We start from the raw sequence: 13,939 nt of genomic DNA, 5'->3' as shown, positions 1-13,939 counted from the left end.
CACAGATAGGCACAGCAAAAAGACTGTCACAAATTAGCTTTCAGCCAACGAGGCCTTTGTTGAAAATAGACGACATGCACACACACACACACACACACACACACACACACACACACACACAAATGCAACTCACACACATTGCTGCAATCTCTAACAGCTGAAGCCACACTGCAAGCAGCAGCAGCAGCAGCAGCAGCAGCAGTGCGCAATGGGAGTAGAGACTGGGTGGGAGTAAGGCAGAGGCTGGAACAGGGAGGGGGAGGGATAGTAGGGTAGAGGTGGGGAACAGTAATGTAAAGTGCCGCTGTGGAGCATGCAGGGACGAGGGGGAAGAGGTTAGGGCAGCTAGGTGCTGTTGGGAGGTTAGACGGAGGTCAGCAGAGAGATGAGGATAGCAGAAAAGGAGAGAAGTAAAAATACTGTCTGCATTAGTGAAATGTGGGGCTGTGTAGTGCTGGAATGGGAACAGGAAAGGGGCTGAATGGCTGAGGACAATGACTAATGGAGGTTGAGGCCAGTAGGGTTATGGGAATGTAGGCTATATTGCAGGGAGAGTTCCCACATATGCAATTCAGAAAAGCCAGTGTTGGTGGGAAAGATCCATATGGTGCTGGCTGTGAAGCAGTCATTGAAATGAAGGCAACTTGCTCAGCATCGGGGTGGTCCACTGGTTTCTCGGCCACAGTTTGTCGACGGTCATTCGTGCAGGCAGACAGCTTGTCGGTTGTCATGCTCACGTAGAATGCAGCACAGTGGTTGCAGCTTATAGATCACGTGACTGGTTTCACGGGTAGCCCTGCCTTTGATGGGATAGGGGATGTTTGTGACTGGACTGGACTAGGTGGTAGTAGGAGGATGTATGGGAGAGGTCTTGCATATATGACTATTACAGGCATATGAGCAGTGCAAAACCACTTTGGGAGGGAGGGGAAGGATTGTGGGCTGGACATTTCTCATTTCAGGGTGCGACAAGAGGTATGGAGGAGAATGTAATTCAGTTGCTCCAGTCCAGTTGTGGGAGGGATGGGAAGGATGAGACTTTGGGAGGTGGTGGGAGCTGGAAAGATAAGGCATGGGAGATTTGTTTTTGTACAGTGTCGGGAGGATACATCTACATCTACATCTATACTCCGCGAGCCACCTTACGGTGTGTGGCGGAGGGTACTTATTGTACCACTATCTGATCCCCCCTTTCCTGTTCCATTCACGAATTGTGCGTGGGAAGAACGACTGCTTGTAAGTCTCCGTATTTGCTCTAATTTCTCGGATCTTTTCGTTGTGATCATTACGCGAGATATATGTGGGTGGTAGTAATATGTTGCCCATCTCTTCCCGGAATGTGCTCTCTCGTAATTTCGATAATAAACCTCTCCGTATTGCGTAACGCCTTTCTTGAAGTGTCCGCCACTGGAGCTTGTTCAGCATCTCCGTAACGCTCTCGCGCTGACTAAATGTCCCCATGACGAATCGCGCTGCTTTTCGCTGGATCATGTCTATCTCTTCTATTAATCCAACCTGGTAAGGGTCCCATACTGATGAGCAATACTCAAGAATCGGACGAACAAGCGTTTTGTAAGCTGCTTCTTTCGTCGATGAGTCACATTTTCTTAGAATTCTTCCTATGAATCTCAACCTGGCGCCTACTTTTCCCACTATTTGTTTTATGTGATCATTCCACTTCAGATCGCTCCGGATAGTAACTCCTAAGTATTTTACGGTCGTTACCGCTTCCAATGATTTACCACCTATGGCATAATCGTACTGGAATGGATTTCTGCCCCTATGTATGCGCATTATATTACATTTATCTACGTTTAGGGAAAGCTGCCAGCTGTCGCACCATGCATTAATCCTCTGCAGGTCCTCCTGGAGTATGTACGAGTCTTCTGATGTTGCTACTTTCTTGTAGACAACTGTGTCATCTGCAAATAGCCTCACGGAGCTACCGATGTTGTCAACTAAGTTACAGTCTGTGAAGGCTTCAGTGAGACCGTCGATATATTTTGAGAGGGACCGTTCGTCACTGCAGGTGCGGAGACCACAGGTGTGAGGATGTATGGTAGGGACTTCTTGGTATAGAATGGGAGGCAGCTGTCAGAGTGGAGGTATTGCTGGTGGTTAGCAGGTTTGATATGGACATAGGTACTGATGTAGCCATCTTTGAGGTGGAGGTCAACATCTAGGAATGTGGCTTCTCTGGTTGAGTAGGATCAGATGAAGCCTAAGGGAGAAAACTTGTCGAGGTTCTGGAGGAATGTGGATAGAGTATCCTCACCCTTGATCCAGATAGCAAAGATGTCATCAATGAATCTGAACCAGGTGAGAGGTTTAGGTGTCTGGGTGCTTAGGAAGGATACTTATGGATGGCCCAGGGATAGATTGGCATAGGACAGTGCTTTTCATAATATTTTTTATTTATTTTTATTTACACGTCAAGTTCAGTAGGACCAAATTGAGGAACAAATCTCCAAGGTCATGGAATGTGTCAGTACATGAAATTACAACATAAAGTAATAACAGATAAAAAGAAATGTTTATGAAACTGAAAAAAGTCAGTCCATAAGTTTAAGTAAACGCAATCAACAATACAATAAGAATCAGCTTAATTTTTCAAGGAACTCCTCGACAACATAGAAAGAGTGACCCACGAGGAAACACTCCAGTTTCGATTTGAAAGTGCGTGGATTACTGCTAAGATTTTTGAATTCGAGTGGTAGCTTATTGAAAATGGTTGCAGCAGTATCCTGCACACCTTTTTGCACAAGAGTTAAGGAAGTCCGATCCAAATGCAGGTTTGATTTCTGCCGAATATTAACCGAGTGAAAGCTGCTTATTCTTAGGAATAAGCTAATATTGTTAACAAGAAATGACAGTGAGGTTTGTATATACGAGGGTTGTTTTTTAAGTAAGGGCCATTCGCGCGTATAGTCCCGTAGTTCGCGCGGACGCCGCAACAAGCCACCGCGCCACTTGCCAGCATCCTTCTCGTTCACACTGATGCAAGTTGCAGCTCTGTAACTGACGTGTACGCATCGCTGTGTTACTTTATAATGTTTATGATTATTGAATCGCCCGCCGCGTGTGAGATACGGTCAGTGATATGTTTTTTGACCGCGAGAAGCCTATCAGCTGCAGAAATTCATCGTCAGTTAACAGAAGTTTATGGCTTGAATGCAATGAGTGAAGGTAAAGTGCGTCAATGGGTTAGAGAGTTTAAAAATGGCCATCAAAACGTCCATGACGAAGAACGCTCAGGCCGGCCCTCTGTGATCACTGATGATTTGGTGGCTGCAGTTGAAACAAAGATTCGTGAGGACAGAAGACTCACAATTTCCACTCTTTCTTTGGAATTTCCACAAGTTTCAAGATCGGTTTTGTACAAAATTGTGTCTGAAAACCTAAACTTTCGAAACTGTGTTCTCGGTGGGTACCCAGACTCCTCACATAGGACCACAAAGGGAGGAGATTTGCCACTTCATTGGACTTTTTGATTCGTTATGAGGAAGAAGGGGATGACATGTTGAGTCAAATTGTCACTGGAGATGAAACATAGGTATTCCATATCACTCCTGAAAGCAAGCGACAATCGATGGAATGGCAACACACAACCTCACCCGTCAAGGTCAAAGCCAAACAGACGCTGTCAAAGCGCAAGATTATGGCAACTGTGTTCTGGGACCGGCGCGGTGTTTTACTAGTGGACTTTATGCCACGAGGAATGACAATCAACTCAGATGCCTAGTGTGCAACTCTAAAGAAGCTCTGCAGAGCAATTCAAAACAAAAGGCGCGGCATGCTGGGCAAAAGGCGCGGCATGCTGACAAAAGGAGTTTTGCTCCTGCGTGATAACGCTAGGCCTCACACCTCTCAAAAGGCTCAGGATTTGATTGATTCTTTTGGTTGGGAAGTTTTGGACCATGCACCATACAGCGCCGACCTTGCTCCTAGCGATTTTCACCTTTTCCGGTACCTGAAACACCATCTTGGCGGGCAGCGCTTCAATGATGACGATGAAGTGAAAGCGGCCATGAACTCTTGGCTGTTGGAGCAGGCGGCCGACTTCTTTGAAGAGGGAATTAAAAACTTAGTTGAACGGTATGACAGGCGCTTAAATGAACAAGGCAACTATGTAGAAAAATAGGTAAAAGTGTGTAGAATCAGAAAATAAAAGTTTTTTTACAAAAGTATTTGTATCTTTTTTTAAAAATAAAAACGGCCCTTACTTAAAAACGGCCCTTACTAAAAAACAACCCTCGTATATATAAAGATGATGTGGCTTACCAAACGAAAGCACTGGCATGTCAATAGACACACAAACAAACACAAACATACACACAAAATTCAAGCTTTCGCAACCAACGGTTGCTTGATCAGGAAAGAGGGAAGGAGAGGGAAAGACGAAAGGATGTGGGTTTTAAGGGAGTGGGTAAGGAGTCATTCCAATCCCGGGAGCGGAAAGACGTACCTTAGGGGGAAAAAAGGACAGGTATACACTCGCGCGCACACACACACATATCCATCCGCATGTACACAGACACAAGCAGACATTTGTAAAGGCAAAGAGTTTGGGCAGAGATCTCACTATTGCCGTTGGATTAACTTTCCTGCAAAACTGGTAGAAGCCGACCTCGGGAAAGATTAGTTTGGATTCCGTAGAAATATTGGAACACGTGAGGCAATACTGACCCTACGACTTATAAGCTAGATGAAGGAAAGGCAAACCTACGTTTCTAGCATTTGTAGACTTAGAGAAAGCTTTTGACAATGTTATCTGCAATACTCTCTTTCAAATTCTGGAGGTGGCAGGGGTAAAATAAAGGGAGCCAAAAGCTATTTACAATTTGTACAGAAACCAGATGGCAGTTACAAGAGTCGAGGGACATGAAAGGGGAGCAGTGGTTGGGAAGGGAGTGAGACAGGGTTGTAGCCTCTCCCCGATGTTATTCAATCTGTATATTGAGCAAGCAGTGAAGGAAATAAAAGAAAAATTCGGAGTAGGTATTAAAATCCATGGAGAAGAAATAAAAACTTTGAGGTTCGCCGATGACATTGTAATTCTGTCAGAGACAGCAAAGGACTTGGAAGAGCAGTTGAACGGAATGGACAGTGTCTTGAAAGGAGGATATAAGATGGACATCAACAAAAGCAAAACGAGGATAACGGAATGTAGTTGAATTAAGTCAGGTGATGCTGAGGGAATTAGATTAGGAAATGAGACACTTAAAGTAGTAAAGGAGTTTTGCTATTTGGGGAGCAAAATAACTGATGATTGTCAAAGTAGAGAGGATATAAAATGTAGACTGGCAATGGCAAGGAAAGCATTTCTGAAGAAGAGAAATTTGTTAACATCGAGTATAGATTGAAGTGTCAGGAAGTCGTTTCTGGAAGTATTTGTATGGAGTGTAGCCATGTATGGAAGTGAAACATGGACGATAAATATTTTGGACAAGAAGAGAATAGAATCTTTCGAAATGTGGTGCTACAGAAGAATGCTGAAGATTAGATGGGTAGATCACGTAACTAATGAGGAAGTGTTGAATAGGATTGGGAAGAAGAGAAGTTTGTGGGACAACTTGACTAGAAGAAGGGATCAATTGGTAGGACATGTTCTGAGGCATCAAGGGATCACAAATTTAGTATTGGAGGGCAGTGTGGAGGGTAAAAATCGTAGAGGGAGGCCAAGAGACGAATACACTAAGAAGATTCAGAAGGATGTAGGTTGCAAGAGGTACTGGGAGATGAAGAAGCTTGCACAGGATAGAGTAACATGGAGAGCTGCATCAAACCAGTCTCAGGACTGAAGACCACAACAACATAACAGGATTAACTGTTGTATTGCAGCGTATGGGTCACAAACAACGCTTATTATTAATTTTTCTGCTATATAGGTTCACTTTTGTTTGATTTATCAAAGGAAATCATACATGTATGTTATAATAAATATATCGCATTCAAGTGTTGAGTTGAGTAATTAATTATATCCTATAGGTTGAATGAATAAAAAAAGAGGACATGCTCTGGAGAAGATTCTCAGAGCACAAGAAAATTCTCTGAGGAAGTTCTCTGTGTCGTATGAATAAAAATTTTGAACCATATTCTCTGGCAGGGAGCTCCTTCTCACTACCTCCATTCCTTCTCAAGAAGCATCTTAGTGCGTGTCAGTTGCTGCATTCGGCACAGAATGCAGGGGTTCTGTTACACTACATTGAACTATTCAGTGTACATACAAGCAACTGGCATCACTGTGTTCTGGAAGAGTTGCACTATGTTTCAATTTTACTTTTATGTGCAGCAATGAATTGTTAAGGTGTTTACTGACAGTTTGCGAAAATGCATTTTCTTGCACTGTAACCGGATTTTCGACATGTAGGAAACTTGTTTGTTATTCAAATTAGGTGAACACATTATGGGAACAAAATCTTAAGAGTACATGGCAGTTTCATCTACTCCAAAAAGGAATTCTGTCAGAGCATTCTAACACAGAAAAATTCTGGTTAAATACAATGAATAATGGTCTGCTCGCCAGTCAGGTATGTACGCAAACTTCCGACATGCTGGAATAACTGTGGGTCAGCAACTTCTGTTAATCAGTAAAATGAAAGCCAATCTAAAGTTGCAAATTTCACTTTTTTAATTCACATTTTTGAGATGATTTTGAGAAATACCATTTCTGACTGTGTTAGATTGATTTGAAATGGGTCTTGGTGTGAAATTAATCATCAGGTGAATAAAAAAAGTGAAATTTGCAACTTTGGTCTGAGTTTTCATTGTATTGAAGTATTTAAGCAGTTGCCCATTATGAGAAACAGATTGTTACATTTGTAATAAACCAGTTATTAATTTTTCTAATCCGCCTATATATTTCTAACATAACAAAATAGAAGATTTATGCTGGAGGAAGACATGATGGTGAACATCTGGAAATGTCAGTGACTTGTTTGGTGTAGACCTAAGTCTTCTTGTACGTCAGTGTGAAAACTTGGGTCTGCTAAATAGCAACAAAAGTGTGTTAATTTTCACTTCTTTTGAAAAGTCACACTCTCTTCTTTCATGATTTTGTAGAAGGAAACTTGCCAGGAAAATAATGTTTTATTGTTAAACCCCTATAAACTTCTACAGGTTCTCTCTTCGGTATTTCTTTGGGCTAAGTATCTTCTTCTTTCTTTTGCCTACCAAGCAACATGAATTTTCCCATTGCTACCAAAAGGTCAGTGAAACTTAACCTCAACAGAACTTCTTCAGGTCAGAGTATGCTGTAGAGCTTATTTCGAAAAACATAGAATGTTCTCCACTTGTGAGAATCCCCTCTAGTTTTAGTCATACAAAATCAGAGAACAATCTTTGTTATGAGCTACTTCCTCCACCCCTTTACTCACGCTGAGAATGTTCTCTGAAATTTTGAGTATAAAGTGTATTCTCTGCTTTATTTGTACACCCTATATCATTATGCAAGTATATATATCCTATTTTGTTTCATTGTTGTTAAAATAACATTTAAAACAGTGGTGGGTGGTAGCTGTTACCCACAGGTCCAATAGCGTAACAAAAATTCATGTGACTACTGCAGCGTTAAGTGTTCTGTAATAAAAAGTTTATTTATTGTACCAGTCCATGGATTACCTCTCCCGCCTTTATCCTGCACTCCACTGTTGGTTCCTCCCCCACCTCCCCTCCCCCCTACAACATGAGATTTGATTTTGTATTTAACACAGTTGTTATTTTGTAGTTTTTGATTTGATGTACATTTGTTTTGTAATTATACATGGTTTCAGGTCATATCTTCATCATTTTGATGGGATTATAGTAACTAAGCCTTATATTAATTATAATAATGAGGTCTTAAGTCTTAATGCTCACCAGTGCTGCTGCCAGGTGGCCTGTTTGTCTTCTTGAAAGTTACAACTACTGTAATGATTCACTTTTGCATTATCGTACAGATAAAATACGTGGCTCCATACCTATGTATGACGTGTTCACCTTAACCTTGGCATGTTTTCACATTGTACTTTGATTTATTTCCTGTGTAATCTTAGTGATCTGTTAACTATTACTATGCATTATGTATTATTCATGGCTCTTTACTGATTTTTTTCTGAATAATCTGATGATGTATAAATTGAAACACGTCATTAAGGGGAAGTTTACTATCTTTGACCCGAAAAAAGCATGTTCTTTGAGAATTTTTTTCTCAGAATGTGTTATAGATATCAATGTCAAATTTGGTCAAAATGTTTATTGATATTTCCTGTACAAACTGGAATTTTTTCGACCAGAAATGTCAAAGAGCAAAGCCGCAAGTGCTGTCGGAATGAAACAAAATTTCGATGTAGACCTCCACGCACGGTATGTCACAGGTCAGCTGGCCTGCCTGAAATCAAAATTGAGTTGACGTTAGTGAAGTATGTAAGATTCTTTAGGAGTTGTAACTCACTTAACTTATTTGGAACATAGGAAACAAAATGGTGGCCATTTGAAAAAAAAAATAGGGTTTTTCCATTGATTTTTTGACTTTGTTGGCCAAGTAAAAATATTTATAGTTTATGGATTGGAATAAAAGTGGTACAACTCCTAGACAATTTAGCTAGCTTCTTTGGAAACAAAGAATCGTGCCAATCAGTTCAGTAGATTCGAAGTTACCGTACCGCACGATGATAAAAAGTGTCATTTCGAGGAAAATGCGTTTGATGGTTTGACTACATATAAATGCAATTTTATGCAACTCACATTCAATCTGCTATTCTGGGTCCATAAACTAGTCCTTCCTCTTCCTCGTAGAGGGCATTCTGCTTGATCTGGACCATCCTGCACTGCGCCAGAGCCGCTCGTACGGCCAGTGACAAGCGGTTTTTGGCTGCTCGAATCCGGTGGTCATCCGAATTCTTGGTGAACTGCATTGAATAGTGTCCCAGGGTGATGTCCACTGTTGTCACGGTCTTCAGAATTGCTGAAAACCCTTCGTTGAAGCTGCTCACTGCCAGGAAAGTCACAATCTCCACAGTCTTCGCACCAGAATGCAAATTCTTGAGGGCTAACTTCCAAACACACACATTCAAACTTTCATTTGAATTTTGTGTGTTTCCTCCCAAGCACCGGTACTATAACTCGTCCTCTGAAAGAGAAAGACTGGTGAGTGAAAAAGGCCGATTTCAGGCAGGTGCAGTTTTTTGTTCAACTGAATAACAAACATTTCCGTTCCGTATTCGGAAAAACTGTTTCAGGGGTGGATTCTAAACACTTTTATGGATCCAAAAATGCAATTTAAAAAAAATCGTTTTTTTTTTTAACCTAAAGATAGTAAACCTCCCCTTAAAGGAAACAGTCACCACACAATCTGTGACTTCCATGTATTCTTTATAGTATCCATTATAGCATTGATATAACCTTCAAAATATGGTTGGTTGGTTTGTGGGATTAAAGGGACCAGACTGCTACAGTCATCGGTCCCTCAAAATATGGTGATTACAATTCTTAAGATAAACTGAAAGAGTTTTAACATCTACTGCTACCACGGCTGCGGCTGTGTTAAAATGGGCATAGTTGTGCAATGAGCTCACTCCTCTCGTCAACATTCTCCTTCTTTTGTTTTGAATACTCCTTTTGCAAATTTTTTGGGTCTCACCATATCACTGTGCATTGATGGTCTGCCCCTAAGGCAGAGACTTGACCAAAATGATGCCTTTTTGCTCCCAAAACTCTGAGGCCATGATTATTTTTGTCCGAAATTGTGGTTTTGAATATTTTGGCATATGGGGCTCAGGCATGTAATGAGTTGACCACATTTCATCTCCACTCATAGTAGAACTCAGAAAATCTTCACCTTTCAGTTCAAATCTCTCAAGAAACTTGCAGACACTACTGATCCAATTTTTTCTTGTGCTTTTCACCTGTTTTGGGACCCATCTTGCATACAGTTTCTGGTATTCCAGTGTTTCTGTGAGTGTCTCATATAAGACGGTTCTATCTACATTTATTGGTTTATTACTATTATTATTATGTGCAGTTGGACCATATTGGATCATGCAAAGCAACTATCTTTCAATTTTTGCAGTTTCCAAGGAGCTCTCATTTTTTTTCCCCAAGGTTTCTTTTTCTTTCTTCAATACACTTTGTACGTGACCTTGCAGTAGTCACAAATAGCTGCTTGTGTAATATTCTTTTCTCCATTTGCATTAATTATGCCCTTTCCGCCCCTAGGAACACTCTTTTACAAACAGAGATCATCAGTGAGAAACAGTAACTTATACAGGGGCAGATTTTAATATTTATTCTAAGATGATCCTTGTATTGGGAAGGAGTGAAATCTGGACTGTCATCTGGCAATCCTTTTTTGTATCTTTTACAGTTTGTTTTAACAGTTTTCCTGAATAACTTCAGGCATTATCCAAATGGTCCTTTCAGATGTTATGCAGCCTGTTAACTTTCTTATTCATGTTTTACTGAGCATGTGTCCCATCTCTAATGACCACATTATCTGCAAGACATTAAACCCTTCCTGTCAGTGCTTTTACGTGAGAAGTATCACATAAGACTAAATTGCAAAAACAAACATTTTCTAATGTGTCCAAACAAAACAATGCTTTTTTTTAATTAACTGAATGCATGAGGTGCTGTCTTCCTTTACGTGTCTGTTGAATGCAAGAGACTGTATTTATGTTGTGTCTCAATTTATTTTTCAGTGGGCATTTTGCGATATTGGTTACGTCTGCTCTGGGACTCCGCTGTCTTCCATTTACTAATCAAGAAACGTGGTAGAATTCCTGCCAGCAACAGCTTTGTTGTAAAGAGAGTTGCTGGTCCTGGTTTGAATTCCAATTATTTTTATCAGGTAACATTTCAGGACATAAATCTACTAGTAATACATACTGCAAATCAGGAAATTTCTTGAGGATGTTTTTTTGTATTTTTGTAATGCTCATTACTGATGTTATAGAAATCATTCTCAGATGAAACATCAGATATTCTTGTGAAATGCAGACAGCATTTCACAAGCACAACTGACTGATATCTTTAGGGGTGATGGACACACTGCTGAGCTGTTACTGAAGTGTTAATATTGTGTAAATCACACCCAAAAATATTGATCATTTGCGCCAGTAAAACATTCACAACAATATCCGATATTTCATTCTAGAACCACTTCTACAACTACAGTCCAATTCGTGAACAATGGCAGTTCGTGCAGGTCAAGGCACAGATGGGGACTGTACTGTTACTGGTTCCAAGCAACAGTTGTGGTAGTGCAGATGTGTGCTTTGCACTTGAACATAGTGTTAACCTGCAAATTATGTCTGCTGCTTGACTGTGTAGAATTTTCGCTCACCACTACTGTCAGCGATGACAGCCTGCAATAAATTCACTAAATGACTGCATGTTATCATGTTTAATGCTCACATTGGATACAACATTCATAGCAAAGTGCTCAGAACATTACTGAATGCTCATTGGCTGTCGGAGGATAACTGGCAAAGGTGCACAGAACAGGGCTACACTCAACTGTCATCATTCGTGACTCCAACTATATCAGAAGTGACTTAAGAAATAAATTGCAGATATTTTCTTTAGCATCTGCTGAATTTTTCTATCACATGACTAGTGAATTATTTACATGTTTCTTCCTTAAAAATAAATAAGTAAATAAAATTCTGTATAAAACAGGAAATTGGGAAAGTTAATGAATATGTTTCATACATATCTCTGTGGTACATCATCAAATATGAAAATAATTTTAATTTTTAATAATTGTCCAGTGTTATGTTTATCTTTCCTGATCTGAGCAGCAGCAGCTGGTCAAGACAGATCCAGTGACAAAGAAGGAACTGATTTTATGACTTTTACGACCAACCAGGAGTGAATTTTATAATGTCATCTGTGTGCTTTAATAGTTTAGTTTCTTGAGATACTGTGTGTTAATTTAATATCTAACAGCCACAGTTCTCGCATTTTCATTTGCATTGGAAAGTAAACCGATTTTGTGACATATTACAAGTTCCTAATCAGGGGCAAATTATTTAGTTTCACCTACATGCCTTTGTAGTTGGGTTTTTGAATCTCTGCTTATGAATCTAATTTATTAGACACAGTTTCTGTGCTTTCGTCAATGTCTACAGTAGAGTTTTGCAGGACATGCCAATAGTCCATTTATCTGGGTAGTTTAGTTTTCCACGGTCTTTAGTACGGATAGGGACTGTGACTTTTGTGTGTGAATGCGAGTCGAATTGGTAACACTTTTCACTCAGCTCCAGGCTGTGATGGGTTCAGTTACACAGCTTGAGGCTGCAGTGGACGGGCACCACTGTTGTGGGTCAGCCGTGGGAATCCAACGGAATGTCCTGCATGTCCAGATCCTCCAATCGGTCCTCACAAGTGGCCAGCTCAGTTACTGCTCTCACTGAGGTTGACCCCTCACTGTGGTTGAGTGGGAGGTCATCCCGGGGCATAGCAGGTGGCAAAAGACTTGCCAGGGGACCATATGTAATGCCTCCCCAGTTAGTCTGACAAACAGGTTCCAGGTGCTATTAGAGGCTGACACTCTCGCAGAGCCAAACTCTGTCACCTGTCCTGTTCCAGAGGAAACCTCCCGACCTGCAAGATGTGGACAATCACAGAGGGTGGGATTATTGATAGTTGGGAGCTCCAACATTAGATGCATTGTGGGGCCCCTTAGGGACATGGCTGCCAAGAAGGGAAGGAAAGCCAATGTGCACTCCGTATGCATACCGGGTGGAGTCATTCCAGATGTGGAACGGGTCCTCCTGGATGCCGTGAGGAGCACAGGATGCAGTCAACTGCAGGAGGTAGCTCACATCGGTACCAATGATGTGTGTCACTTTGTATCAGAAGAAATTCTCTCTGGCTTTGAGCATCTAAGAAGTGGTAAAGGCTGTCAGTCTTGCTTGTGAGATGAAAGAAGAGCTGACCATTTGCAGCATACTCGACAGGACCAATTTTTGACCTCTGGTACAGAGCTGAGTGGAGGATTTGAATCGGAGGCTCAGATGGTTTTGTGACCGTGTATTCTGCTGACTCCCTGACTTGCGCAAAAAGGTGGTTGGGTTTTGGGTTCTGCTGAATAGGTAAGGAGTCCACTATGCGCAGGAGGCAGCTACACGGGTAGCAGGGGCTGTTTGGCGTGGACTGGGCAGTTTTTTAGATTAAAGGGTCTCATGAAAACACAAACAGGGCTTTAGTTGCAAAGGGTGCAGGCTAAACACAGGAAGATCATAGATACAGGAACCATCGGTATAACAGTTGTAAATTGTCGTAGCTGTGTTGGGAAAGTACCAGAGCTCCAAGCGCTAATAGAAAGCATTGATGCTGAAATTGTTATAGGCCCTGAAAGCTGGCTAAAATCAGAGTTAAGCTCAGCCGAAATTTTTGCCAAGAACCTAACGATGTTCCAAAAGTATAGCTTAACACATTTGGCAGTGGCATGTTTGTTGCTGTTAGAAGTAGTTTATCTTGGCGCGAAATTGAAGTAGATAGTTCCTGTGAGGTAGTACGGGCAGAGGTCATTGTTGGCAACCAGAATAAATTAATAATTGGATCCTTTTACCGACCTCCCAATTCAGATGATATAGTTGCTGAATGGTTCAAATAAAACCTGAGTTTGATTTCAAACACGTAGTCGACTCATACAATTATAGTTGTCGTGACTTTAATTTACCCTCTATATGTTGGCAAAAATAAATGTTTAATTCTGGGGGTATTTATAGAACATCATCCGAAATTGTGCTAAACGCATTCTCTGAAAATTATTTTGAGCAGTTAGTTAATGAGCCCACGAAAATAGTAAACATTTGTGAAAACACACTTGACCTCTTAGCAACAAATAATCCTGAGTTAATACGAGCATCAAAAGGGATACAGGATTAGTGAACACAGGGTTGTCGTAGTGAGACTGAATACTGTAACCCCCAATTCCTCCAAAAATAAACATGTT

General features: G+C 41.0%; 1 protein-coding gene across 2 annotated transcripts in view; it reads left to right on the top strand.

The window, feature by feature from the left end:
* LOC126456757 (uncharacterized) overlaps positions 1-13,939 on the top strand; it is a 783,002-nt gene that overhangs the window by 682,566 nt on the left and 86,497 nt on the right. For both annotated transcript variants that reach the window (XM_050092505.1, XM_050092504.1), the window contains one exon: positions 10,677-10,825. In XM_050092505.1, the coding sequence (XP_049948462.1) occupies positions 10,677-10,825 (149 nt within the window). The remainder of the gene's footprint in view (positions 1-10,676; positions 10,826-13,939) is intronic.

The sequence above is a fragment of the Schistocerca serialis genome, chromosome 2 (assembly GCF_023864345.2).
Source record: "Schistocerca serialis cubense isolate TAMUIC-IGC-003099 chromosome 2, iqSchSeri2.2, whole genome shotgun sequence".
Taxonomy (NCBI): domain Eukaryota; kingdom Metazoa; phylum Arthropoda; class Insecta; order Orthoptera; family Acrididae; genus Schistocerca; species Schistocerca serialis.
The sequence above is the reverse complement of the archived record's forward strand: the minus strand, read 5'-3'. Positions and strand labels throughout refer to the sequence as shown.